A 26,373-nucleotide genomic window follows, 5' to 3' on the forward strand; every position below is an offset into this window, starting at 1 on the left:
GTGTAACACCATTCGTCTGAGCTCCATCCATTTACAGGTGTCTTTTCAAAAGTCAAGGAACAAGAGACATCCAACATATTTGTGTGTGAAATCCCAACATGTCAATGTTCATGAATGACCTTCCATGAACTGTGATATTTCCTCTAAACCTGTGGCTTAGTTGACCAAAAATACATTTGCAATTTAAATTCAAGTCACATAAATAAACCACAAACATTTGACTCATCAAAAATGTTACACTGTAAAGTTTTTGGAAGGGATCACCAAACTGTTGTGTACAACTACTCTTTTGACATAACCTTTGTCAAAGTCGCGAGAGTCCAAACCTATCCCTTTTTCCTTTGTGACTCTACGGAAAGGCACAATGAAATTGAGAAATATTAATCTTTCTAAAGGGCAGTAGGAAATAGGGTCAGGCATACCTTTCCTGTGATGCAAGGCATCAACTTGATAGATTAACATTTGAGGTACAGCAGTGGGGCCACATTTTACTACCGGGCTGTATACAAACATACAGCACTGCTAACTAAAAAGGATCAAGTCACCATGAAGTCTCAGCTTTGAACTATATTATGTACATCAAAAGAGATTTTTCTAACCAATTTTGACAGGCTTTCTTTATTTCTGACTGATTGATACTCAAATTACTACTGAGGCACAAAGGGATCTGAGAACATTAGAATGTGTGTTTATTGTGTAACAATATTCCTGTGTAAACTGAACATCTTCGATAAACCATTAGACTCCACTTCATCCCTAAATAGTCTTGAGGCACAATCACAACTGTCTTGCTAGGACCATTAACACAGGCAGCAATGTGATGAACAGCCAGGTCGTAACATCTCTGTGCCATGATCTGTTTTGGTCAACAGGGATTTCTTCCATCAATATTAAGACATGGCAACTATAAATACAGTTTCTACTAACATTATTCGCAGCATTCCCAACAGATTTTGTCTTCCTGGGGTGGTGTTAAGGAATTTTTTTTATACCTTCTTTTGTCACTTTTGATTAAAAATTTGAATCAGGCGTAGAAATAAATAAATAAATGGGGCATAAATTCACAAAGAGAAGACTCTCTTTGATTTTGCACAGTGACTAGCAAGGGTAGGCAGTGAACATCTAAGAAAGTAAGGGAGAGAGAGAGAGAGAAAGAGAGAGAGAAATGTGGATAGGACCGGTTCTCATTAACAGCACTGTTTTGGTTTCTGTGCCATTGCAGCTATGGCAGATGCCGACCCACACTCCAATGTCGTTGATGCAACTTTGGAGCAACATCCCTGTCGTCATATTTGACACTTTGTCTCCCCAGTTTAGACCTAACACTAGCTGGCAGGTACGTCCATGTGAGTATGTCAGCGTTATAGATCCAAGCCTTTGTGGACTGGGAGGAGGGAGAGAGAGGATCTTTGATGCGCTTTGAGTGCAGTCTCTATGTTGAGTATCCTGATAATGCACACTGTATCCTTCCTTCCATCCATCCGCCCACATCTGCTGAGTTTAAGGCGTAATCTGATGCTACAGGAGCCTATGACTGATGCTAGAGCACTCTCTCTCCCTCAGTCCACGAGACTCTAATCACATTTTCGTCTGTTTCATCTTTACATGCTCCATTTCGTATCGCTGCAACTAATTGACATTGAAAGCTACATAAATCCTCCCATCACTGGGCTGTAATGATGTGGCATATAGCATCCAAGTGACATATTTAATCCCAGAGCAGAAACACACGGTACATTCAGATATACACCGCCTGGCATTGATTTGCAGGTTTTGGGGGACTGAGGCGAACGTCAAGGTGGAGTTCTTTATTGATTTCAATTCCATTAATACCTTTTGACTGCTTGCTTGGCAGGCACTCCCTGTGCCCATATCTGTTATCACAGTAGGTTTGATTGGGCTTCTTTATCGGTTGGCAGCAGGCAGGAAGAGGGCCGGAAGACAGCCAAAGATCCACAGCACTGTACTGATATAACAACCTGCAGATCAAACTTGATTAGTCAAACACACATTCTTCTAGAGAACTGCATTGTTTGTTTAAGTGTGTGTTCAGTTGTGTGTTTGTATGGATGTAGGTACCTTTGTACATGCTGTATGTTCTGCATGTTATATGTGTGTGCATGCTGTATCGACTGTGCATTTGTGTGTGCGTTTCATCTCCCCAGTTGAATATTATAAGGCCCCACCTCAGAAAGAATAAGATAACGACACACCTATCAATTTACTTTTGCAAGCTTAGCATTGCATTAATCAAATTACGTTATAATTGGGTTACACTAATGTAATCTCATAATATTTCAGATCGTATCAAATTGTAAGAAACAACATAAATGTATCCTTTGTACTTAAGCATGAAACACAATATCTGCACTTTAGCTTTAATCACAACATTTTTAATAAAACATTGAGATTAAGCTTCAATGGGCTTGGCCTCTCGTCGTGTCTCTGCCAATTTCTGATAGCTCCAGCATGTTGCCTAGTTTTCTGGTTGCGTGGAAACTAAAAAGGCTGCACTGAGCGAGCACTCAACTGAATGTGCATTCACAGTGGAGCGACGCTGTCATTGTGGCTCCGCGCGCAAATTGAGCGAGCCTGCTGTAGGACCAAATGGAATCAACCCAAAATATTTACCGAATTGTATTTTTGACTGAGTCTTAATCTGTTGTGGACATTTCTAAGGTGCACTTAACTAAAAGAGGATCCTGTTGAACCCGTCATGAAAATGAGAGGAAGAGCGGTAAAGATGTAAGTGAGCTTTCTACATGTTGCTGATCCTAATGCATGCTTTTCAGAGTGAAGTAGCCATTATTGCGTACTTTTACCTGACAGAAAGACTGTAAAAAACGAAATATTTTTTTACATATCAGTCCATTCTACTCAGTAATGAACAACACAGACTAAAACAAGATAGCCTAAGCAAGACAAACTTATCAAGGATCAGTCTGCGTTGTCAGCGTGGAGTTTATTTTCTTAATCTTGGGTCATGGACGAATTAAATGAAAATTTAAGGAAAAGTAGGTGCATACCAAGCTTACGTTTACAAGTGCCTGTCTAATTATTCTATCTATAATACAAGGTATTTGGCGCACAGTGTCCACATAATCGAAACTAAGATAATCTAAACGTGTTATTATTAAATCAAATTGAACAATAAACCACAATGAACAAGTTTCAAAATAATGTGAATTGTATTTGTAACAGCTATGAACTGGTCTATTGAAATACATCAGTTTTAATCTGATAATAATTCTGTTGGAAGGTAAGCATTCGACAAAATCAAATAGATGAGGTATTTTTATGGAAATCAGGCATAATAAATTATCAGGTTCTTCTAAGAAAGGCACTTTTCCTGTTAATTAGGGTAGACAATTCCACAAGAGGGATATAACATGCATGCATGACCATGCATGGTCATTTGGTTACTTGTGCATTTACAATGAATGCCTCAGTTTGTTATTTTCTCCAAATCACTCTTATTCACATCTTTATGATTGCAAACAGTAGCAACTGAAGAAGCCGTACTTGGTCGGCCAGGGGGCCACAATCACAGATGCAAAGGCAATCAGCAGTAAGCAAAAGCAACCAGCAGTAAGCCAAGACTAACCATTCACCACAATACAGTATACAGATACACCTAAAATATGACATATTTTTCATTTTTGTCTGAGATTTTTTAAAGGCTAGCTAACACATTTCCATTATCTTGGCGCTTACGGGCTGGTTGGGGTGAGCCATAAAGCACATTTAGGACATGTCTAAATTATTGCTCTTGTGCATTTGCTGCCTAAGATCTACGATCTACAGTATTGACTGCAGTAAATTTATGAAGTGCCAAACAGACCTCTGCAGGCTTGTGCTCTGTGTGTCAGGTGTAGATTAAAACCAGGGGAATTTATTCTGTCATTGAGGTAGGTGATAGCTTAATATCCACAGAAATAATGGGTCTATATCTGATTTATTGATCTATTGATTTAAAATATTGGTGCTCCACCCTGTCCTCCCTCTGTCCCATGTAAATGTAATCCTCCCTCATATCTCTCTCTTCACAAACCACCTCCCTTAAATCTCCCTCTCCCTTCTCTCTCACCCTTTCTGCTTTCATTTACATCTGTCCTCCTCACCCCATGACATTAGAATATTTCCTTCTCTCCTCGATAGCTCATTAATCTCTCTCATGATCGTCGTTCCACAGTGTGTCTGCTTTGTCATTGTAATGTTACCCCCTATTCACCCCCTCCCCTCCCATATCCTCTTGATCTCTCTCTCGTTCTCTCACGACTCTGTCCTCGTGTCCAATTTCCCCTTCCTTCTCCACACATCCTCCTTCATCGCTCTCTAAAATGTCAGACCAGTGTGTCATGTGATGAGAAAAGTACCACTTTAAAACAAGATCTCATTGTTGACCATTCAAGTTAGGGAGCCAATTTTTTTTATCCCTTTCAATGAAGGCCTTGTCTGACATAGCACACCACCCCGCTCTCCTACTTTGTCCTACCGCCATAGCCAGGACTCCCATCTCTCTCCATAAACAAAAAAAATACAGCCTAAAAATATTCATGGAGGAGCGTTTGTTCTGTTTTATAAGGAATGGAGGATAAACATCTTGGTGTGTCTTGTAAGAGAAGCCTGAGCCAAGGCCTCTCTGATAGGACCGTTCGACCTGTGTTCAGACTCTGATCAGAGCTCCCATCTCTGTCAATGGCTCATTATGGGGGCTATATCCCTGGCAAGTCTTCAACTGGCAGAGCACAATGAGTCTTATTAGCTGCATTCCTTAGACGACTCACCACACACACACACCCACACATATGCATGAAAGCAGACACATACCACCCCACCTCAGAGCCCTCCACCACCCCGTCATGTGATACAGTACTTAGAGATCGATTTCAATTTTAATCTGGGTAAGTGGATCTTGCCTGGGTCTTCAGCCATTTTAAAGATGCGCAGAAGTCATTTGCTGTTCTATTGTTTTTTTCTTTTCTTACTCCAGGAGTGGACTGTTGGCACATAACAAGGCTGATTTGGTGCCGTTTATAGCATTAACCTCTTGTTCAACAATAGGATTGGATGGACAACATGACTGGCACATTGACGCAAGGAGTTTTTCCTGAGAGGATTAGTAATGGGAGAGGCAGGCAGAGTTGATCAGGTATTAATGAACTGTGTTAGGGTGGGAAGACCAGCTATTTTTAGAGGCTAACATGTAAAATAAAAAGTGTCAATTACAGAACACACAGTGTTACTTGCACTGAGCAAATTACTGTACAACAGCAGTTTAGGGATTACTGACCACAGAGGGCGTGATCAAAATGGTGATCATGGTGTAGCTCAATAGTGTAAACCATTTAATAAAGGGCAATTTGGATAAAAAGAAGTCACCTTGAAGATTGAAACTTTCTTACTTTGTTATTTGACTAAAGTGTTGAGAAACTCAGATAGTATACCAATGTATGTCTAATATAATCCCTGTCTCACTGTGGAAGACATGGATTATGTTAATGCCATCTGCTCTGCACTGAAATAGGACAGCACTGCAGGGATGTCAATTATAAAGGAGTCACGGTGACACCAAAGCCCTCTTTTCGAGTTTCCTTGCCTGTATGAAAGGACGTTTTGATCCTTTTTGATCCGTTTTGAGACTTTGCTAAAGCTCTGCAAACAACATGTTTTTGTTGTTCAACCACGATGAAGCAAAAGAGTGAGGTCCCCTGTGCATCCTCACTGCAATTAGACTAGTTACCCTCCATCATGTATCACATGACACACTGTTGTTTATCCAGACCATCTCCTGCCAATCACACACGTTTTCAACAGTGAAATCGCCCCCTTTTGACAGAGTAATTTGTACCTCTCCAATAAGCTGGCTGTCTCCCACCGCCAATCTCACATCCTGCTTTCTCTCTAGGCTTGACAGCTATTGGGGAGGTTGACGTTGGCTACGCCCCCCCTACGCCCAGGTGGTCGGTCTTGGAGCATGCCCATATCCCATCATGCCCCTGCTGGCAGGCTGGCTACTGCGCCACTCGGTGGTTATGTGTCTGCTGCTGCACAGCCTGGTGCTGATGACCTGCTGCTTCCACCACGCCGCCACCAGCTGCTCCCAGAGCTGCTACTGCACAGAGAGCGAGACCGGGGGAAAGACTGTGCGCTGCAGCAACCTGCGCCTCACCGAGGTGCCCCAGGACCTGCCCAACGACACGCGACGAGTCTACCTGGACAACAACCTCATCACCAGTGTTCCCAGTGACACCTTCAGCGACATGCCCCTCCTCACCGAGCTGGACCTGTCCCACAACGAGCTGGCCCAGCTGGAGGCGGGGGCCTTCCGAGGGCTGGGCCACTCCCTGCACTTCCTGGACCTGTCCTCAAACAAGCTGGTGACCTTCGACCCCAAGGCCTTTGAGGGCCTGCGAACACGCGCCAACCTGACTAACAACCCCTGGCACTGTGACTGCAACCTGCAGATGGCCATGCCCCACATAGACCTGGAGCCCATGTCGCTGACGGGCATCGTGTGCCAGACCTCGGAACCTCCAGACATGGGTGTCGAGGGCGTGCCCTTCCTGCTGGCCAAAGACTTGGACCTCTGTGTGGTGATGAAGAAGACCACAGACGTGGCAATGCTGGTCACCATGTTTGGCTGGTTCACCATGGTTATCTCCTACCTGGTCTACTATGTCAGGCACAACACGGAGGACGCCAGACGCCACCTGGAGTACCTCAAGTCTCTGCCTGGGAAGCAGGGAAAGTCCGAGGAGTCTTCCACCATCAGCACTGTGGTGTAGGTGCTGAGGGAGTGCATGGGGGGTGGCACATATCCCGACTGTATTTGATTGGATTCTGTGACTGGGGTGCGACACAGACAGTGGCCAAGACAGGTGGTCATGGATGCATAGGACTTTCAGCTGCACCTTGTTCCCTAAGGCAGCCCCTAAATAGTTTGGTCTTTCTGTTATATTCAAGCCAAGGTGGCAGAACTTGTGCCTGTGCTGGAAGTCCAGGCAAAACCAATCTAACCCAGATTAATAATTCAGACCAGAGTGGGTCATTAAAGACTATGCCATGGTGAGTAAAAGCAGAGGACTGTTTTGGAGAGTTCCAAAAATGGTCTTTAAATGGGATTTATTCAGTGGGGCATGCACCTTGATGCACTTCCCCTCCAGAGACACCACTCAGGATGCCTACGAAGGGATTCTTTGGCCACATCCAAACAGCAATAAAACAAAACAACAGTATAGAGCTACACACGCGTTATGCTCTCTTCGCAACTCTGTCGGTCAAGTCCTTATTCCTTAAAGAACTGTTGTCCATGCTGCATCCATACAGTAAAGATATTCATTACTATATTATAAACAGTGAAATGTTGTTCTTTTTGATTAAAACGTCTTATACAGGTTTCGTTTTTGGAATGATTGTTGCTTTAAATACAATGTTTTATGGAGTGCTTTACAACCTTGGGAAATTCAAACTCAGCAAATACGGTCCATGCATGTTTAAATCGAATCTCCCTTTGAAGCCAGCCATCCTGTATTTGGCATGCAGGTCACTGAACAAGATTATTGCGCATATAATCAATGCAACGCCCATAAAGTGTTCTCAAATCATATTATTACATCAAGCACAGCTCTGGCAGCGAAGTGCACCGCAATTCAAATAATTTATTTTACCTACAGTACAAACTGTGCTTCTATTCTGTCTTCTGTAAGGGGTTTAGACAGAGAAGCCCCCCCCCCCCCCCCCCCCCCCCCAAGTACTTGGCTCAATTTTCAACCCTTAAATTTTTTTGCCTGTGTGAGGAAAAACCCCCTTGTCATATTCTGAAACTCAATGACCCTGCATACACAACTCCAAAGGGAGGAATATTGCAGGTTTGGTCAGCTCCTGCCCACCATGGTTGCTGTAAGCTGGAACCACAAACAGGTCAGTTGGGAGTTCCATTGCGTTTCTGAGCGGCCGTGACACGGTGGAACGCACACTTGGCAAAGAGGGAACCCCCCCGGCTGACGTTTCATGATCACCCAGGGAGGTGAAGGACACAGTGACGCAGCCACGCCAGTCCACCTGATAGTTACCATGGGCAAACTTCACACGATAGGGTTGCTTGTGTCTGTGTCAGAAACCAGACACCCCCCCCCCCTCTCTGCGAATGCTAAAGCCATAATTCCTATTTGTAGATGTATCGCTGTGTTACTGGTTTAGTCCCCTAATTTATAACCTCAAATAAGTGTCCGATCTGAATAATGTTTCTCCATGTTACTTTCAGTAATATAGCGTACTGTAGCCTGTACTAAAAAAGACTTATATCACCAAGATGTGACCGTTTCATTCCTGGTGCACAGTACTTACTGTTGGCAGTAGCAGTTAAGACTGATCTGATTGGTTGTCTTCTTGGCTGTCGTCTTTAAGAGCCTTGGGGGTCACGCTGGAAGCCACGGCGTCTGGTGCCGTCATTCCCATGGGGCTTCCCAAACAGCATTGCAGGGGCCATGACCTGACAGTCCATTTGCTGTTCTAGATATAAACCAACCTAATACACCAGGCTGACTCAGTAATGCATCTCCATTTCCTGACAGAGTAATCTTGCTTTCACTGACCAGAGAAGAAGAAAGGAGGAGTGAGGGCAGAGTAGCATAGTGGGTAGTATACTGTAAATCAACATTGATCGGGCATTTAAGTGCACGGGTGCATCCACTACCCTAATTTTATAGCCACTAGCGTGATTGTTCTACACAATAGCTTACTTGGTGATGGACACAAAACCAGTATTTTCTTATAAATTAAAGAAAAGGACATCATAAATAAACTGCCTCTTTGACCTTTGCGCTCAACCTGGTAAGATTAGTCCACGTCATCATGAATAATGAAACTTTTGTTCGAGGTTTCCTAGCATGTACGAGGATTGTCAACATGGGTATGCCTACATCAAAAACATGGAAAGCCTGTTGAGCAGAACACAACGCAATAAACTATGTATGACAGCCATAAAAAAGATGAGGGAAAGTCTGAGATGGCATCCATCATGTTGGGTGACCCAGTTTTCGGGGCGAGAGAGAGCCATGGGGGACCACCTGCCCTCCCCCACCCCGCCACCCCCCATATATGCTGCTTAGCGCTGGGCTGTCCCAGCTGGTTGGAGCTCTATCAGGGTGCCCTTGAGCTGACCAGTGGAGTGGAAGAGGAGCCGCTCATCTCAAAAGGGCTGACATTGTTACATCTGCCTCACATGTACTAACTCCCCAAGGCCACACTTCAGCTTTAAGTGTTCCTTTTAAACCCTCCCTGGTAGTGCTTAGTTCCATTTTCTTCTTGTTCTGACTAAGCGCCAGACTCAAGGACAGTTTTTCTGTTCTGCGAATTAGTACTTATTTGTATCGCTCCTTCTTTCTCAACTTTCGCAACTCACTTATACTTTTCTTACATCTCCAATCTCCTTTAAAAGGTAACATTTATGCAGTTCTCATGGCTGAGCTTCCTTTACAGGGCTGCGTTATTGATCTTGACAGAGATTATCTTGAGGGAAGCCCAAATACATCCTAGCGTGACGATTGGGAGGTTCAACAGCACTGAAATATAGATGGTAAGTCTCCCTGGCTGACATTTCCTGCGACACACACTCCCACCCTTCCCAGGGAACGTGTTCACCCCCGCTCACCGGCCAGCACTGAGTACAGAGTACACAAACACAAACAAAGCCTTTGTGTGTCAAACTTCATTGTTTGAAACGGTGTGAGCCTAGACTGTGTGTGTGTCTGGTCACGAGAAAGGGCGAGGGTGGATGGATGTGCGCATTTGCAAGTGTGCGCCTCTTTGTGTGGGCTTGTGTATGAGTGCGTCCTGTGTGAAGGTGGCAGGTGGAGGGCGGTTGGGGTGGGTACACGGGTAATGTAACACTCTCTGTTCCCTAGCACAGAGCTGTCGCTGGGGTTAATTTAAATTTCAGCCCAGCTCACCTTGCCCCGCCCGCTACCCCGGACACGTTACACTGGTGTGAGCATTACAACTGCAGGGTAATGGGACACAAAGTGCAGGATAGGGTGACGCATCCAATCCTGCAGAGCGCAGCCCCACATGGCATTGGGTTGCAGATGAAAATGTTTCCAGGGACTAGATCACATGGGGGGTTCACAGCGATGACCCTAGGTGGACTGTTTCCTCTTCCTGTCACACAGTGACACAGTACCCAGGTGAGGAGGACCCTTATTCAGGGTGTCTCGATAGAGACTTCTTCCCTAGCTCCCTCTTTCTTGGTGTGATACTTGGAAACATACATGTATGTATAAGAAGGTGTTTCCTGATGCACTTTCACACTTGTGCTTTGAAAAGAAAGGAAATTTTTCATTGGATAGGTAGACTCTTAAACCTATTTCTCTATATTTCCCTTCTATCTGAGTAAGCACAGCGCCCCCTGTCTGTCAAATTGGTATAGTACTGGTTTTAGTTGTAAACTTTTATTTTTTACTGAAGATATTGTGTTCAGGAAACATACACATTAATGCACTGTAATATTTGACTGGAAATCTTGTACAGACATTTCCACAACATGGACACCGGTTGCCGGTAAGTGTGATTACGTTATGCATACCTGAGTGTTGTACCAGACCCTCATAGAATCCATTTTCTCGGGAGACAATATAATTGTGACGCATTACAGATGAAACACCCCCTGCCGTCATGGCAACTGAGGAGCTCTAACTTTTAGCACAGAATCCTCAAGTTGCCAGTATTACCGTATCCAGACAGATTTACGGTAAGAGGATAACTCTGCGTTTCTGCTTCCAGATACTGAATCACAATCATAAATCAAAGTGAAACCTTTCCAAACTATGCCAAACCTAACATTTCCTATTGACTGTCTTGTATAGCCCTTGAAGTGAATACAAGTATGAGTATACAGCATGGTATACAGACATATCATGCCTGAAAACCTCAACTTAATCTCAATCCTAGAGTTAGGTTAACCTTGACCCAGGGGTCAAAGTTAGCAGGCCTAGGCAGTCCAGCTGGGTTGGGTTCAATATTAGGTCAGCAAAGATAACACAGAGCTTTAGCAGTGTTAAATGACCTGAAGGTTTAATGGACGATAAGAGAAGTGTGGATTTCAAGGATCACATTTGTGGCTCTAGTTCAGAGGTTTAATGTAAGAAGTTATATGTTTAATGTATGCACCTCACTGCCAAAGTAAATTCCTTGTTTGTGCAAACATTCATGGCGAATAAAATCCTTCTGATTCTGAAAAAAAGACTCCCAGTGACCATGATCCACCATGCATGATAGACAAACACATGCTCTGAGGACCAGTGGGCATACTCAAATCTCTCCCTAACCAGTGTCATATTTAGTAAAACAGCTGTACAAAACACCAGGGATTGCCCACATGGATAATAGCATACGCTGCAATAACATAGTGGATTGACTATTTTCTTTGTTAGAGGTTTAAGCGACGGTCTGAAGAATACTAAAGTAGAACTTCAAAAGTTCAAGAAACAATAAAGCAGCTTCTCTTTATCAGCCGGATATACATTGTTAACAAACTCACCATTTACCCCCTTGTTTGATGTCACATGCCACCAGATGGCCCTCTTGCAGAGCCTAAACAGTGAAGTTGGACAATTTCCACAGGTGATCACTTCTAAGACCCTTATTACACATACTCGCACTATGTCGATCGACACTTTCGATAGTTTCTAAAGTAAACACTTATATTTTTCAAATTCAATACCTCAGTCAATTGTGAAATTTGTGAAACTCTTCTCCATGCTACCCTGTCACTGGAACTTTCAGATCATTATTCAGATAACTTCCTAGGTTATTCCGATACAGGCTTTTACTAGTGTTAATGAATTTTAGGTAGCCTAATTCATTAAAATATTCAAAACAAGATAATCACATCATTAGCCCATGTTTCCCTGTGTGTAATTATTAGTGAAATCCATATACTCATAAACTTGGATTAACATTCATTTTGGGTATCATATAATCTTAGCATGCAAGCAACACACACCTAAATCTAAAGTATTTCTCTTTGAATTACACATCTTTTTACCTATGTGACGGATCATATGTAAAATGTCAAAATGTATGTAGCCTAATGTCACAAGGAGCATTAAACTATTTCAGTTCACAGGGATAAAGACATAGATGGTCATAAGATTTGGAATAGGATAAGTAAATCAAAAAGTGTTGGGGGGGGTTCAACTGGCCAGTTTAAATAAAATAATTATTGAGAAATACACGCAATACTGGATGCCAATACAAGTATATTTTTGATTCATCAATCAGAATGAAAGTGTAAGAACCCGAAGCCTCTGGGATTTACATGTTTACGAAATCTCTTCCATACGCGTAGTATGTGGAAGCCTATAAATATCTACTAGTTATCTACTTTATCAATGAAGAGTCCAGAGGTCATTTGTAGTAAAACCTCTGTTGGTGTGAAATCGGCTAAAACGAGATGACCATCCTGATTGGTGAGTAGTAGTGTGATGAAGTTAAACTTCCGCAATCGAACTTGTTGAAGTTACTGGAGAACATATATGAACTGTATGAATTTATTAATATTAAATTGCGTTCATTTAGCATTCATATAAGATCCTGTCTCCCTTTGGAATGCAGATTATTGTATTGCTTTTGTTTAACAATCAAGTATAAAGTTATATGAAAAGTCAAAATATTTATTTATTTTTTGAAATAACGTTGATATATTGGTAGGCAATTATAGGTCTATGAGTTTACTTTGTCACGTTAATGTATCTCTATATATATTATTTTTTGTTGTTGTTTAGTTTTTTGTTTAGTTTGTTTGTTGTTGCTATTATAATTATTATTATTAAGTTGAACTTGCAATATCCAACACGTATTATGATTACTATTTCTAACTTGTCAGACTATATTCTGGTCATGTTTAAGTAAAGAACTCCAGTCTAATAATAGCACAAATCTGACACCAGCCCCTTTTTGCAGTGGTCATTTGAATCCGTGTTTCGTTAACAGCTGTCTGAATCGTTGGTTTTTCCTTCAGCAGTTTTAGCGATTCACTGCTACATGGCCGCTTCAGCCCTTTGCGCTCCTCTTGAGGGATATTCTGGCGATACCTCCATGGCTGAGAACGGTGTACTTGTCGAAGATCCTCAATTCTATGACATTGGACAGAAAAGCCGGGCTTTGATCGATAAAGTCATTCTTGCAATACCGGAGACGCACAAGTCTTGCATTCATGCAGAAGTAAGTGATAATGTCTTTGTATTAATATGTTCCTCTTAGCAGGCATGTTGTCGTGATTGTGTAAAAGCAGTTGATGTCTTAACAGTTTGCAAATGGGGAGCGAAGCAACTAATTATTCGACAACTGATAGGAACGTTGTTTCCCACTGTGAAGCATGATGGGATGACGGCTGGCCTTAGGCGTTGGGCAGGCCTACTGTAGTCTTTCCCAGACCCAATGCTTTTGTAAATATTTCTCACCAGTTTGGCTATATTTATCGAATAGTATGTTATTTACCATGGATTAGTCTACTATTTTATAATAAGGTATTTAGTGATACATAATTACTAATACATTGTTATTTAAATTCTACTCAATACATCATTACACATTAATATAAACTGTAAACAAATCAAAGTATTGACACGAATGTCTCAATTCGCTCTTTCAGACTCTGACGCTAAACTCGGCCGATGAGCACATCAATCTGCAGTTCATGGCGACCAAGATTGGCATTCCCTCTGCTCCCACTCTTAAAGCTGTGTCAAATGACTTTCCATTGGTAAGTCATTGGGTTTGCCAGCACGGATCCCTCTGCTGCCCAGTCTCATATCAGAGAGGAAAGAAGAGGCATGGCTAGACTAACATTGTGCTTGTCTTCTCCAGGAAAGTGTCCTGAGACACATGTTGCAGGGTCTGCAACAGCAAAAGGACTTACTGCTGGCCGCCACACAGCATCTGGCTGCGACAGAAAGAGTGACTGAGATGCAGGTTGATCTCAGAGACCTTCTCATCAAAATCAGAAAGGTGATTACAGACCTCCCAATATCCTACTCTTCACACTTTACAGTTTAGGATCATAATGGAACTTAGCTACAGTAGAATACGTATTGTTAAGGGATCATGTATTAAAGCAAATCAGACCACATCTCTGGAATGTGATGGTATAAGTAAATTCTCTTCTGTGTTGCAGATGCTGAAAATAGTTCAGAAAGAGTCCGAACAGGAGCCCACTTCTGCCCACCTGGTCCTGAAAGTCAGTGGACAATATGAGGCTCAGGTGGCGATGCACCTGACCCTGGTCCAGCTCCAAACCTTCGGACAGGACGTTGTACGCAGTCTGAGGAACATACTCCAGCCCAGTGAGGCGTTAGATGCACTATAGACACACAGTCATTGTCCGACACGTACCTTACGTCCATTGTTTTAGGAGGTGTTTATTAATTTATACCAAACCTATTTATATATTTATTTATCCTATATTTATTTATTTTAATATAATTGATTCATCTTTATTTATATTGCAGTATACAAATTATGCGGGTGTTTTCTACAGTGTTTTAATATCACCACTACAGTACAAAGTTGTTTATTTTATTTAATAAATTAAAATAACCTGTGTAAGCTTTATAAGCTAAATTTGAATAAGGTTGCATAGACTAAATATTTTTTTCAGTAAATGTGTGCTCTTGTATTGCAATCATTTTATTTTTGATAAAAAAAAGAAAAAAATATGTATTTTTATATTAATGTTTTGTGTCCCATTCATGATGAATAAAGACTTAAAGACTTTCAACGAGTATGGCCATTGCAAATGAGTCCCTCTTTAAAATCTATAAATCTTTGTACTAAAAGGTACATACTGTATTTCCACCCCAAATGTCATAATCCCACAAGTAATTATTGATAGACTTGATCAGGATCAAGTCGCATGAAAGATGTGAGGAAAAATCCTTAAAACACAAATTGAGATAGTCATCGGATACTCTTAAGTAGGGGCTTTCTACATTTACATTTAGTCATTTAGCAGACACTCTTATCCAGAGCGACTTTCAGTAAGTACAGGGACATTCCCAGAGGCAAGTAGGGTGAAGTGCCTTGCCCAAGGGCACAACATCATTTTGCACGCCCGGGAATCAAACCAGCAACCTTCTGATTAATAGCCGATTCCCAACCACTAAGCCATCTGACTCCCTTCCTAGTAAATCTTTAAATATGTACACAAATCGAATTGCATGCATCTCAGTCCGGCAAAGATTTAGGAAGAGTTCCTTATATACGAGATGCATTTCTTAAAAAAAATGTAACCTGTTTAAACCATTTTGATTCCCATCTTTTACATCAGTGGGAAAGTTAAGACACAAATGAGGGCCAGTAAAACGGAATTTGAATTATTTCCAAGAATGGGTAGATACATACAGAATGTACATGTATACAGAATGTTTATTCTGTACACAGAATAAAAGGCAGTTTAGTTCTTGGAAGTCTGGATAAAACTCTGGCTCCTGTCCACAGTGACTTTGCACTACATTTTCCATGAACCAAAAGCAAAGTGTATTACAACATCTGACTGTGTCAGACAGACATTTCCTTTAGGAAGTGAATCAACTGTATGACTAACAAAGGCATGAGATCTTGAGGTTTAAGCAGAAAATTATATTATCCACCTAGCAAGTACAGTTCATTTTTTCTATCAGTCATGTTGCTCAAAAGGGGGCATGGAATACTACTACTAATCTCTCAATACAATCAAAAGGAAAATAAGGCCCCCAAAAAATCATAAGATCGTTCTGACAACAGTAGACGTCTGGTATGCCAAGCAGGTCCTCTTAGTAGGAATAGAAACTACATTTGACCTCCTTTACAAGAAACACTTCGAGAAAGAAAACCTCAGAGAACTTATCTTCAGACACATACATAGCAGAGTAAAGGGGATAGACTTTCCTCATGGTTTTGCTTTATTACAAAAAAGGCTGTTTACATTGTTTACTTTTGTTTTAACAGACTCATAACTGAAAAATAATTGAATTGGTTTCACAAACATAGTAATAACCTAAAAGACTACAACAAACACGTTTTTTGAAAAAAAGAATGCACCTGCTCCATTGAAATGGCAGGTGAATGTATGTCAGTGTTCATCTGGGAGGCATGGTGGAGACGGGTCCTAGAGGGCAGAGATAGCCTTGGCAGCTACTCTTCTCCCTAGAGGCAGGGTCAGGTCTGTGATGGCCAGAACCACCTTGGGCTTGGCCAGAGCAGGCAGCTTTACTAGCTCTGATACCTGGGGGCAAACAGTATCACACAGACACAGACACATGAACCCTCCTCCACATCTTTCAAACCCCCTGTATCATGGTACGATGAGCTCCTCTCCAAATCATCAATCATCTTTTTTTTAATCTCAACTATGACCAAATATTTACACCGCCCAAATACTTGCAAGCAAGATGAGTAAAACCCCCTAACCTGTGATCTGTGTTCACCCAACCCTTATGCATCACTCCTGACAACGTCTGGCCTTCCCACACTCCCACTCACCATGGTAAAAGGCATGAACTGTAGGATGCTGCCGCGACTTCCCTGCTCCAGGCACTCCACACACTCCTCCATGAAGCTCTGGACGAACTGGGTGTGTGGTCCTGCGGTCTTGGAGCCCAGGATGGAGGAGATAAGCAGGAACAGATTGGCTGAGGAGACAGAAAAAGGGAGGGGCTGGCATCAGAAAAGGAGTACTGGCTGCTCTTCCATCTCCTACGCAGTGATGGTTAAACAGTGACAGAGAAGGAAAACCTAGATCCATGTAAGATGTAGTGGGATCAGCAATCCCACCAAGCCAGAATAAGCTGATCTTACTCAGATTTTAGCTAGTGAATCTAAACATAGCCAATCGGTACTGGACATAAACAATAGCTTTAAAGCAACAGTAGAAATTATTAAAGTAGTTCTGTCCATTTAATATCACAGCTTAGATTGTTGTACTTCATCCCTTTATGAAAATACATCTGGACAAACGTTTCTTGGTGACAACACACGGTTAGAGCAGGATAAGAACAAAGTGTCTGCTATGCACGATGCCAAGTCAGGGGCGCGACACACGCTGCTGTTCGGAGGCAAGGCTAACCTAGGACACGGTTGAGAGGGTCCCTCATGTTGACGGTGTGCAGCTGGGAGGCGGACAGGGAGCTGCTCATGGAGCGGTCACCTACGGAGGAGGGCAAGGGTCACACAGAGCCAGGGGAAGATGGACACAGTTTGCCGGATGGCAGACAAGTCAGTCAGATACTCACTCTGATGTGTCATTGCTATTTCACATGGGTTACAAGGAACACGTTATGTTGACAGGGGTACCCCCCCAAAGGAAACATTTTAGGGAACCAATGTCACATTATGAACTCATGGGTGGTGATCAAGTGTTGTTGCACAAGTGTTAAGGGATTCCTTGTATATGATGTAATGGGTTTCATACAAAACTTCCTTTTTTTTTATACCATAGTTTTTCTGTGGTTAAATGTACTATATATAGCTACTGAATATGTTCTCCAAAAGTTTACATAAAAAAACGAAACAAAAACCTACGTTTATAAAAAAAAAAACTAACAGATTTATGTCATCATTATTCCAGCTCTGTTTCAATATCCCGTTTCTAAGACCCATCTGGCAGACTAAACACAAGCTTTAATTGCTTTCCAAAATAATGCAACTCACTATTTGATACAGGGAACTTCCTGGAGACCTGAATAACCAAGATTGCTCAAATGAAAATCAGATACGTTTTGGAATTATAGCTATGCCTAAATTGAGATAGATATCAAGAATGAACACCTACTATTTTAACAATGTTTCGAAATGTATTTGATATAAAATATACTTTTACTATTGGGAAATGTATTTCATTTAAAGCAACAAAGTTTTAGTGAGCCATGTAATACACATGTAACAACTAGATGACAGGCAGTGTGACATGTGAAGACAGTGCTCGATAAAGTCACACAAGCCTCCCAGCTACGGATGACAAACTAATGTGGCAGACAGAGCTTACGAGAGAAAACCTGCTTTGGAGTCAGTCAGGTCGAAACCTACTTCCCGACCAAATTGTTTTGTGGGCGGGGCTAAGTTGGGCTGGCAGCCAGGCTAGTCTAAACCAGCATCTGCAATGAATTACAGGGATACGTGTTTTCCAAATAAACCCCCCCAACTTTGACAGAACCACATATTGCTCATTAAATGTGGTATTTTAACTGCACCTATATTCATCAGCACAGCATGATGCATCTTGACCTCCTCAGAATTCAGTGTAAAAAAAGGTTCCTGTAGTTTTACGTCGCTGATTTCCAGACATGGTCAAACAATATGATGTAAATCAACAATGAATGACATGTACAGTACCAGACACATTTTCCCATTCAATTGAATGTACATAGATTTAGCAGTGAAGTTCCCCCCTGACTGGCTGGTGTTCTTGGTGTGAACCAGTGTGTTCAGCGGAGGTTCAGCAGACTCACCTGGACTGGAGAGGACCACCGGCTCGTCCTCATTGGAGCTGAGGAGACGCATCAGTTTGGAGGGCTGCGTGTCATCCAGAGGATACAGGCTGCTGTAGTCCTGCCGTCAAACACAATACTGGATGAGTAACTGTACTGTACGCCCCTACCCCCCTCCCTCACTTAATGCCCAGTACTTGTGTCTACCTGCCTTGAGCACTTTACATTTCTAACTCAAAAATAGAAGTACTATTAACATTTTTAACAGTCTGTCACGAGCAAAGCATGCTTCTGTCTAGGTCTGTGTGTGTGTGTATTATGCTTCTGCATTGGTGTGTGTGTGTGTGTGCTACCTCAATGTCCTCCCTCTGCCTCTTGCGTTGCCTGGCAGAGGCCTGTCCTTTGTGGCTGGAGGAGTACGAGCTGAGGGCACACCACACTGAGAGCCTGGAGGACAACGCCACATGATCAATGGGCTGGCAACAGAACACATCACCTCCCATAGGTAACCCATAGTCTCCAGTAGTAGTAGGATTACTAACAACTGTGTAGTAGGGCAAACCGTCCTATTCATTTGATATCTGAGATGGTGGGCCGTGTTCATACAACACCCATCCATGCTGAGTTCTTACTTGGCTAAAGCTTTGCCAGGTGGGTCCGCCAGGCTGTGCCAGTGGGCAGAGTCTGTGAGCAGGTTTGGCAGGATGTGGCCCAGCAGAGTAAGGGTAATCTGCTGGGTGTCCAAGCAGAAGATACTGTAGAGAAGTTCCACCACACGGTTAGCCCACTCCTGCCGAGTCTCCTTCAGAAGTTCCTGGAGAAGAACAACATGCATCTGCATTCTTTTTTTGAGAACGAACACATGGACACCTACACACCGAGTTCAATGCAACAAAACAACACTGTAGTCTAGTAGCGTCACAGCAGTTTCGTATTTTCTCAGGTTTTCTAGTCTACCTTGACCAGGTTGTTGGTGAACCAGAAAACACCTCCCATGTGCAGCAAGCTCTCAAACAGGTGCAGCGCCCGGCTGTCCACCCAGCCCTTCCACAGCACGGTGCGGAACTGCTTGCTGAGGGCCTCGTGGATGGGCTCCTTGGCCGGCAGCAGGTTCCGGTAGGGGATGGGTTCCTGGCCCTCAATGGGGGGCCTCAGGGCCAGGCCCGTCTGCTGGAAGACGTCAGCACACATGTGCTCCAGGATGGAGCTCATGATCACCACTCTGATGGAGAAGAGAGGGGGGAGTAGAACTCAATGAGTTTAAGGTGCGAGAACGTCCAGTGTGCTGATAGGAAATCCCTTTCTTGAAGACCTTTTCTAAATGTAATACTTGGCAATGTTTATATACTACTTTCACAACAATGCAGGGTGAACTAAAGGATATAGGAAAGAAGGTGAGTGTGTGTGTGTGTGTTTACCGTTCGTTGTAGAACTGCAGAGTGTTTTCCCCATACAGGGGGTTCATGAGCTGGCGGATCATGGTCTGAGGCTTCTCCCTCTCATCCAGCCCCAGCATCCTAACATGGGCCACCAGCCAGGCCACAGCACAGATAGCCATGCTGCACACCTTCCCCTTGATGTTGTCTGTGATCTTCTGCACTCAGGACAGAGCCCGAGACAGTGGACAGGAAAGAGAGAGCTCAAAAGGGAGAGAATGAGAGATGAGAGGAAGGAAAGAAAATCCATAGATGGGGGGGGGGGGGGGGGGGGGGGAAGGAAGGATGTGAAAGGAGATTGTGAACTCTGACTTTGCAAAACGTCAGACGTCACAGAAAACACGCATCATGCAATGATGCAATTTCCATTACATTCACTACTAGAGAAGCTGGGACAAAAATAGAGAAGTGACAGAAAGAGAGAGATAAGAGAGAAAGAGTAGGATGAACTAACCTGCACCGCCTCTACTGAAAGCACTCCGTTTTCCCATGCGTTCAGAACTTCTAAAATAGCGGCAGGCGTGCTGAGGCAAATCTCATGCCACTTCATCTGACTGGAAAACCAGGAAAATCATTATCAGACTGGCATAACATTATCAACAACCAGCATTCAAAAGGTCAAGGGAGAAAGAGCTGGTGTAAATTTCTGTGAAACTTCCAAAACTATCATTTTCTAAGGATAAAGCCTTTCTTTCACTCAAAACCAGATAAGAATACATAGTGGTGGTTCTGACAGGAGGGTGGAGAAGTTCCTCACACTAGCTTCATCTCAGAGGAGTTGTTAAGCAGGGCCACCAGGCTCTCCACCTTGCCAGACTCTGGCCTGAAGCAGGGATGGTCAGGGTTCAGAGTCTTGCCCTCCTCTGGCATGCACGTCTGCAGCCACGTCTCAAAGAACGGGGTCTCCCCGGAGGGGCTCGGCTCGGACAAGATCACCTGTGTTAGCGGGCCAATCCAATACAGGTCAAACAATCAGGCTCGCAATCACAATCAATGACTAAAAATATGATTATGATTTTCTTTAGTGTTGTGTGATATACTAACACCTCGACCCACCTCTGAGCCGTAGGTCTGTACCACGTGACAGAGCATGAGGAAGGAGATGTCAAACAGAAGAGCTCGGACCGAAGCAGATTTGGCTGCAAGACAGCAGCAAATAAGCCACTTAAAATAACTCAACAGCACTCGGAAATCCTCCCACACGTAACAACTGAGTCAAGTGATAGAAGTTAAATTATATATTTGTAAGAGTTAAACCGTCACTGAAGTACTCACATCCTTCTCCACTAATGTGCTTGGGAAATTCATTTAGCCTGGAGGCACAAAGATAGACTGGGAGTTAATCTTCACAGAGAATCACATTCCTCTCCCCTATCCCAGAACTCCTTTACAAACTCCTTAACAAAACAGTCATGGTTTCCAGCAAGAAAGGATGATGATGTCTGACGTGAAGAAATCAGGTCAACAGTCATCCATGCTGCATGATGAGTGGAGGGTTAGGGAGTGCCAGACTGCTCTTTTGTTCCCAAAGGCTTGTGTCTCACTTAATGAATTTTCTTGCGAACGACTTGAGTTTCCCTGTAGCAGCAGCCGCCGCAAGCAGGAGGTCCAGACTCTTCCCGGACAGCATGTGTCCCAGAACCCCCAGCAGACCCTCAGGAGACTTGGAATGGTCTGCATCCACCGTCTACCACAACAAGGGGGAGACAGACAGCCAGTGAGAACATGCTAGAACACGTCAGAAAAGACGTGAAAAAAGCTTTCTGGAGACAGCTTTACAATTATGTTATCGGACATCCAAGTTTATTTGTATTTATATTTACACTCGACAAGGTCAACTTATGCAACGAGTTGAAGCATACACAACTCTGACACAGCATTCGGTTCTGGGGAGTCATGTTTAAGTTGTGTGTGAATGTGCAGATGCGGAGTGAGAAAGGAATGAGATTGCCTTGAGGATGTTGGTGACGGTAGGCTCGGCTCGAAGGATGAGGCCTGGGTTGGGCTGGATGTTGGCGTTTTCAGCTGTCTTCAGCCTTGGGAAGTACTCCCTATCCTCAGCCCTGAAGAAAACGTTGGGCAGGAGAGGTAGACAGAGAGAAAGACAGACACAAAGATCGATAGACCACATAGAAAGGTAGATAGGGATAGAAAGTTGTGGAATTGAAAAAGGGAGTGCAGGAGATGGAGTAAAGAGGAAGAAGAAAGATGAAGGGGATTAGTGCTGGCTTTGAGGGGCATCACCTGGAACAGCACAACCTTTGCTTTGCTCGAAAGCAGAGTTCATCTTCAGTCCAATTGGTGGCCTAACGCGCTACTAAAGTCGGTTGCTAACCCCCATTCCAATTTATAGAACAATTGGAGAAATGAGTAGAATCCCATACCGTTTAGAGGTGAGGTTGGTTGTGTTGGAGTCTGACAGCAGACCAAGCTTATTGCACTCCTGCAGCAGCATATTGAGACAGTCACAACTGAGAACAGTGGGACCGAGGGGAAAGACACAAAAAGCGAATACATTCCCTGTCAATACACACACTTTATTCGCAGATCTGTTTGAAGTTATTTACAGAATATTAGCTTTGTGTTCTGAGGTCCCTTACTTGCATCGCTGGTCAGCCTTGTCCAGCAGAGGAGTGAGTTTCAGCAGGTACTCAAAGGCAATGTTTACATCCTCCATGAAGTCCTGACAATGTCAATATGCCATGTTTAAAATAGCGAATGTCACATCAACACTCATAAACCATCAACAGATATCATCAACGTGTGTTGTGGTGTCTAAAAATAGTCGGTCATGGTTCTGTACCTGTCCCTTGTCCCCTTGAGGGTACTTCTTCAGTCTGAGGAGAACCTGAGGGATCTAGGATAGAGGTGGAGGTCATTGGAGAGGAGCAGTGTGTAGGTGTCTGAGCTTGGTGAAGTGCATGTGTGTATATGAGAGAGAGAGAGAGAGAGAGAGAGAGGGAGAGAGAGAGGGAGACAGAGAGAGAGGGAGAGAGAGAGAGAGAGAGAGAGAGGGGGGGGGGGGGGGGGGGGGGAGAGGGAGAGACATGGAGGGGAAGAGACAGGGAGAGAGACAGGGAGAGAGGAGAAACACCAACCTTGAGGAACGTAAAGGCTGTCCATTTGAGCTCCTCGGTGCCCTCTGGAGACTCGATGAGGCCAGTGAAGCAGGCCTTCCAGATCTCCAACACAAACAGAGGAGCAGGGATACGCTGCGCAGGACACAGCCAATCACAGCATGTCAAGATCACAGATCCTGTGGAACATACGGACCAAGAGTGCTGTCCAAACTGAGGGGGTTGACAATCTCTCACCTGCATTCTTTTGATCATCATCAGCTGCTCCACCAATGGCTGGATCTCCCCTGTGAGGTTCATGGTGCCTTCCAACATGACGAAGGCATGGACAGATGGGAAGGACGTGTGGAGTGGAGGGTTGCTTTGTACTGACAGCATCTGAGGAATACTGGTAGAGAGAAGAAGGAAACATTCACACAGCAATACTTCCAATTTAATTTGTTGTTAAGTTGAAGTCATCTTCATTCACAGAACTCGGCATGTCGCTGAAAGGGGATTGTTTGATCCAAAATTTTGAGACAATATTATCAGAGGAGGATTTGGCTAATCGAACCTTTTCACCAATGACACACACTCCTCCAGCTTGGTTCTCAGTGTCTGATTGGTCAGACTACTGAGGCTGTCTGTGACTCGGACCACTGCTTGCTCCACATTGGTCCAAGAGGCTGTGAGAGTGGACCCAGAGAGACAATCTGTACAAAACTGAACAGACATGCACAACCACGAGGTCTACACACAGTACGAGACACACACACACCTTGTTCCTCCAGACGGGCGATGTGAATGAGGGCCCTGTTCTTGGTACTAGCCATCAGATTGGCCAGCCTCTCCTCACAGGCTCTCAGACTGGCCTCTGTGCTGGCGGATGGCCCCAGATCCCTCAGCCTCTCACAGTAGAAGGCACAGCCCTGCAGCAGCCACACCACCACACCCAGCAGGGCCCGGCACAGCCCAATACACTCTTCGGCTTTTCCGTGGCAGCTGCGCACAGCGTGGAGATAGGAGAGCGGAGGGTTGAGATGGTGAAATGACTCGATGGCCCCTTTAACTCCCAATTGGAAAGTGATTGTAGGATATGAAACCACTTTATACCTGAGGCGATGGCAGAACATGTCCATGATCTCGAGCAGAGACTTGACGCAGAGTTCTCGAGAGAAGTCGTCAAACTGAGGAGTAAAAATAACAACGGCGTAATTCAAACGCACAAGACTGCAGGATGTGTGAGACAACTGAAGTCGATGAATATGTATGTTTGAATCATCATTGTCAGTGTGAGAGCGGAATATTAATCTAACCTTGCTGATGGCTGTGAGGACAGTTGAATAAGACACCATCTGCGGCCAAAGCAATAATACAGTAACATTAACAGCAGTAAAGTGACAAAGGTTGAGCATAATCACTGTACATTAGGTCAGAGACCAGCCTTACAACTGAATCCTTGTCATGACATGATAAATAAAGAAGGTCTCATCACGTTTACCTGAGAGCTGATGGCGTACTTGAGGTAAGACAGGATAAGTGGGTTGGGAGAGGGGCCTATCATTGCTTGCTCCATAAGAGCTTCTGAAATACACATGACACAACATTGCCCTGGTATGTTTTACCATGCACAAGTATTGTATAGTACACCAACAAAACTATGTTAGTACAATAATATTAAGTCCTGACAATGTATGATACGTATAATGATATTCTCATGAGTTTTGGTTTTACTTACCTGCAAGATTGAGATAGTCCCATGTGGCGCCTTTTGGAAAGTTTTTTTTAATGTTTATGGCCCACTGGTAGTCACTCCAGCGCTCCTTCCAAGCCTGCAGTATCGCTTGTTTCAAATTAACCACCTTCATCCTGACAGGATAATATTGTACTTTCAAGAGCTGCATTACAATAAAAGAAATGTTGCGTCAGATAATACACATCTACTGGTCTCAAGGCTTAATGATGTCTAACTTGGTGCTGATGTGCAGGGCAAACAAAAAACACAAGAAATATCCTTAATTCACCTTTACTAAGTCTAGACTACTTTAGGAAGTTTACCCTCTCATGTCTTAGCGCTGCTATAAAGCTGACTGCTACAGTAGCTAAATAGTATTGTCTATGCAGTAATCAGTATGTTGTAGTTAGTTAATTTAGTTGCAAATAATATGAACGGTACTTTTGGTCTTGACGCGTTTACTACTAGTCTAGAGTAGTATGTTTAATATCTTGGGTTGGGGAGTATTCTACGAGACTAGTCTGGCTAGACTAGCTAACTGTCAAAACAACTGATGTGCTAAATTAAGGCAATTTCAGAACTGAAATTAACTCGGCATTCAAAGAAGAGTGAAAGTATTTCATCAAGCAAACCATTACTGACCTGCAACACCCGTAAAATATTAATTTAACAGATAATTGCAGAAGAATCTTCAGATTGACAAAGAAATAGACGCCATCTTTGTCTGTAACATTGTAAACGCTGATTGGTCAACATATACGACGATGAGTGAACATTAATCTCATTGGTTAGCTGCTGATGTCTCAAGTAAATTTGGTACTATATCTCATTCACCAGTAGGTGTCACTGCCACCAAAGACTTAAACCAATCTTTGGAGGAACCGATGCTTGGAAAGAGGTTTGGTCGAAATGGCCCATATCTCTCTGCACAGTGCACACAGTTAAGTTTCAATCAGACTTTGGCTAAAAACCTTATTGATGCAGTAGGACTTCAGGGAAAGACAGGTGTGTTCTAGCTTGGGAAACCAACGTTTCCTTGTATCTATGTGTCAGTTGTGTACAAATGTTTTAGTGATTCCTAGCGAAGGCCTTCACCAAACAATTGACGTCTGTCTTAGCATATCTACACTTTTACTTCAGTCAGTTTATTATTGGTGGCATTTTGTAAATAAACTCCTGTAATTGGTCACGTGTTCTGCTACAACGTCTTCAGAAAGTTTCGTTCATCCACAGAGCAAACCACTGGAGCTCAAGCATCACTTTGAGCACAGAGTAAGTCATGATCTCCTGTTTTAATGTTACTACTAATTCACAACTTATTTGACACAAACAACAAACTCTAACTGATAACCAGGATCCAGTTACTATGGTGTGTGTTTACCTTCTGGAATGGCTGTTAGTTTAACAGACCGATAATACATTAAACACAGCTAGAGAGCATATATGCTATGCATATATCTACAAAATGAGTACATTTTACAATCTCAAACACAGACTCTCTCTTACACCCCCCCCCCACACACACACCCACAGAAATAGAATGGATACTTTGTATTTGGTTGAATTGTTAGCGCCATGTGTCAAATATTTTCTTCTGCAAGTCAGAGCAATTATTAATAACAACAACAAAAACATTAATAATAATATAATTAATGAAACAACCCCATTCCCTCGACCCATAC

The 26,373-nt window shown here is 43.2% G+C and overlaps 3 protein-coding genes across 5 annotated transcripts; 2 read left to right on the forward strand and 1 right to left on the reverse strand.

Annotated features, from left to right (window-relative positions):
- Nucleotides 1-2,500: 2,500 nt before the first annotated feature.
- Nucleotides 2,501-7,391, forward strand: lrrc3ca (leucine rich repeat containing 3Ca). Its single transcript, XM_047032495.1, has 2 exons — nucleotides 2,501-2,745; nucleotides 5,909-7,391. The coding sequence occupies exon 2, from the start codon at nucleotides 5,994-5,996 to the stop codon at nucleotides 6,786-6,788; it is 795 nt and encodes a 264-aa protein (XP_046888451.1). The 5' UTR covers nucleotides 2,501-2,745; nucleotides 5,909-5,993; the 3' UTR covers nucleotides 6,789-7,391.
- Nucleotides 7,392-7,893: 502 nt separating this feature from the next.
- Nucleotides 7,894-15,027, forward strand: LOC124475852. The gene is made up of 5 exons (XM_047032695.1): nucleotides 7,894-7,923; nucleotides 12,994-13,224; nucleotides 13,655-13,765; nucleotides 13,870-14,010; nucleotides 14,177-15,027. The coding sequence occupies exons 1-5, from the start codon at nucleotides 7,894-7,896 to the stop codon at nucleotides 14,366-14,368; spliced, it is 705 nt and encodes a 234-aa protein (XP_046888651.1). The 3' UTR covers nucleotides 14,369-15,027.
- An 891-nt stretch (nucleotides 15,028-15,918) lies between these two features.
- med24 (mediator complex subunit 24) lies at nucleotides 15,919-25,420 on the reverse strand. 3 transcript variants are annotated; one of them, XM_047032764.1, is made up of 26 exons: nucleotides 25,334-25,420; nucleotides 24,695-24,825; nucleotides 24,458-24,540; nucleotides 24,273-24,311; nucleotides 24,070-24,143; nucleotides 23,735-23,958; nucleotides 23,531-23,642; nucleotides 23,215-23,365; nucleotides 22,999-23,112; nucleotides 22,704-22,757; nucleotides 22,501-22,583; nucleotides 22,285-22,371; nucleotides 21,852-21,963; nucleotides 21,445-21,587; nucleotides 21,176-21,213; nucleotides 20,957-21,039; nucleotides 20,658-20,836; nucleotides 20,355-20,454; nucleotides 19,883-20,058; nucleotides 19,422-19,686; nucleotides 19,097-19,278; nucleotides 18,818-18,911; nucleotides 18,486-18,585; nucleotides 17,105-17,185; nucleotides 16,522-16,670; nucleotides 15,919-16,264 (listed from the first exon to the last, which is right to left on the reverse strand). In XM_047032764.1, exons 2-26 carry the CDS (start codon nucleotides 24,822-24,824, stop codon nucleotides 16,148-16,150), a joined length of 2,970 nt encoding a protein of 989 aa, XP_046888720.1. In that variant the 5' UTR covers nucleotide 24,825; nucleotides 25,334-25,420; the 3' UTR covers nucleotides 15,919-16,147. The 3 variants fall into 3 exon arrangements, with proteins under 3 accessions (XP_046888720.1, XP_046888721.1, XP_046888719.1); XM_047032765.1 differs by having other exon boundaries at nucleotides 21,852-21,951; nucleotides 24,695-24,854; XM_047032763.1 differs by having other exon boundaries at nucleotides 24,695-24,854.
- Between the last annotated feature and the right edge of the window lie 953 nt (nucleotides 25,421-26,373).

Source organism: Hypomesus transpacificus, chromosome 13 (genome assembly GCF_021917145.1).
Source record: "Hypomesus transpacificus isolate Combined female chromosome 13, fHypTra1, whole genome shotgun sequence".
NCBI classification, from domain to species: Eukaryota; Metazoa; Chordata; class Actinopteri; order Osmeriformes; family Osmeridae; genus Hypomesus; species Hypomesus transpacificus.

What these genes read in the sequence shown, in the direction of transcription:
- LOC124475852 (XM_047032695.1), top strand. Translation starts at nt 7,894, where the DNA reads ATGGTTGCTGTAAGCTGGAACCACAAACAG. An exon ending in TAAGCTGGAACCACAAACAG is followed by an intron (nt 7,924 to 12,993) that starts GTCAGTTGGGAG and finishes TTTCGTTAACAG; the next exon opens with CTGTCTGAATCGTTGGTTTT. An exon ending in AGTCTTGCATTCATGCAGAA is followed by an intron (nt 13,225 to 13,654) that starts GTAAGTGATAAT and finishes TCGCTCTTTCAG; the next exon opens with ACTCTGACGCTAAACTCGGC.
- med24 (XM_047032764.1), bottom strand. Translation starts at nt 24,824, where the DNA reads ATGAAGGTGGTTAATTTGAAACAAGCGATACTGCAGGCTTGGAAGGAG. An exon ending in ATGTTCTGCCATCGCCTCAG is followed by an intron (nt 23,959 to 24,069) that starts GTATAAAGTGGT and finishes CGCTGTGCGCAG; the next exon opens with CTGCCACGGAAAAGCCGAAG. An exon ending in TCCTCTGAGATGAAGCTAGT is followed by an intron (nt 20,455 to 20,657) that starts GTGAGGAACTTC and finishes CTGGTTTTCCAG; the next exon opens with TCAGATGAAGTGGCATGAGA.
- lrrc3ca (XM_047032495.1), top strand. Translation starts at nt 5,994, where the DNA reads ATGCCCCTGCTGGCAGGCTGGCTACTGCGCCACTCGGTGGTTATGTGT.